The 1,492-nt window shown below is 67.7% G+C and overlaps 1 protein-coding gene across 1 annotated transcript; it reads left to right on the top strand.

Annotated features, from left to right (window-relative positions):
- Positions 1-252: 252 nt before the first annotated feature.
- LOC119108690 (achaete-scute homolog 2) lies at positions 253-783 on the top strand (the record flags this gene model as incomplete). The annotated part of the gene is given in 1 exon segment (XM_037232316.1): positions 253-783. A coding segment is annotated over 1 exon segment (347 nt), but the record flags the coding sequence as incomplete, so codon positions are not given.
- Between the last annotated feature and the right edge of the window lie 709 nt (positions 784-1,492).

Here is a 1,492-nt window from a genome sequence, read left to right as displayed (position 1 = left end):
TGCCCCAGGGCGTCGGAGAGTAACCCCGCCCTGGCGCAGGTTGGCTTATGCCGGCGGCCCGGCGGCGGGGCGTCACGCCCGGCGCGCCCCCCCCCCCCCCTTCCCGCGGCACAAAAGGCGGCTGGCGCGGGCCGCCTGTCCCCCTCTCCCAGGGGCAGATGGTCGCGGCGCACATGCCGCCATTGGTCGCGGCGGCGGCACGCGAGCCGGCACGCGCCACCACTGGGCCACTGTCGGAAGTGCGGCGGAAGCGACGGCACGCGCCCGCCCGGCTCCGCCCGCCCCCGTGACCGGCCGCGCCTCAGCTTCCATCGCACCTCGCCCGCAGCCCGCGGAGCTCCGCCTGACCTCCGCCGCATCGCGGGAGGTCAGCTTTCAGGTCAGCTTTCAAGGTGAGGCACCTCAGCCGAGGTCACGACCTCGCCAGACGGCGGCCATGGCGACCATTTACGCCGTGGTGAGCCCGCACAGCAAGATCCACATCAAGACGGAGGTGCTGAGCCCGCACAGCACCACGCGCACGCCCACCCCGCAGCGGCCGTTGCGACCCATCAACAAGGACGGCGAGCCGGGTAAGGCGCGCCGCCAGCTCGCCATGAACCTCAACAAGGGCGGCCCGGTGATCAACAACCGGCGCAACGCGCGCGAGCGCAACCGCGTCAAACAGGTCAACCAGGGCTTCGCCGTGCTGCGCGCGCACCTCCCGGCGGCGCCGAAGAGCAAGAAGATCAGCAAGGTGGACACGCTGCGCGGCGCCATCGACTACATCCAGGGCCTGAGCGAGCTGCTGGCGGCGGCGCCGGCCCGCTGCGAGCCGCCGCCGCCGTACGGTTACCGCTGTCGGCCCCCGGGGCCCGCAGCCTTCCAGCCGCCGCTGCCGGCGCCGCTGACCAGCGCGGCGCACAGCTACCCGGCCGAGCCGCCGCCCTACCGCGAGTCGCTGCGGGAGACGCGCCAGCTCCAGCTCCAGCTCAGCGCCGCTCATCCACCCGCCACCGAGGCCGAGCTGCTCGGGGCGCTGCGCTGGTGGCCCGCCTCGGCGCCGTCGGCGCAGCACCCGTAGCCGGGGCAGCCCCGCGGTCGGGGCAGCCCCGCGGTCGGGGCAGCATCCGTGGCCGGGGCAGCACCCACCGACCACACCAGGTGAGATGCAGACTGCCTGTTTTATGTTGACGCGCGTAGAAATAGTGCTGGCAACTGGCGACTACGCTGTTACTCATGAAATAGCTGGCAGAATAGCAGCATTATTAAATACTCATTTCCCCTCATTTTGGTTCCCTGTCGCTAATTGTCTTGACACGCTACTACGAAGTGTTCAAGATATCAAACTGAAAGGCTGCATAGACCATTTCATAAATTTTTCCAGTGAAGGACAAAAGTCGGGTACAACTGCAAATTGCTGAAGCGGGCTGCAGTGATCGACCGGCGCGAAATGTTCGTCAAGTGGTGAAGCTTCAGTAATTTCAGGAACCCAAAAGTGATTTGTGTTTGC

This window comes from Pollicipes pollicipes, unplaced genomic scaffold (genome assembly GCF_011947565.3).
Source record: "Pollicipes pollicipes isolate AB1234 unplaced genomic scaffold, Ppol_2.1 Scaffold_6686;HRSCAF=7923_pilon_pilon_pilon, whole genome shotgun sequence".
Taxonomy (NCBI): Eukaryota; Metazoa; Arthropoda; class Thecostraca; order Pollicipedomorpha; family Pollicipedidae; genus Pollicipes; species Pollicipes pollicipes.
Note: the sequence above shows the minus strand (reverse complement) of the source record. Positions and strands in the feature narration are given on the sequence as shown.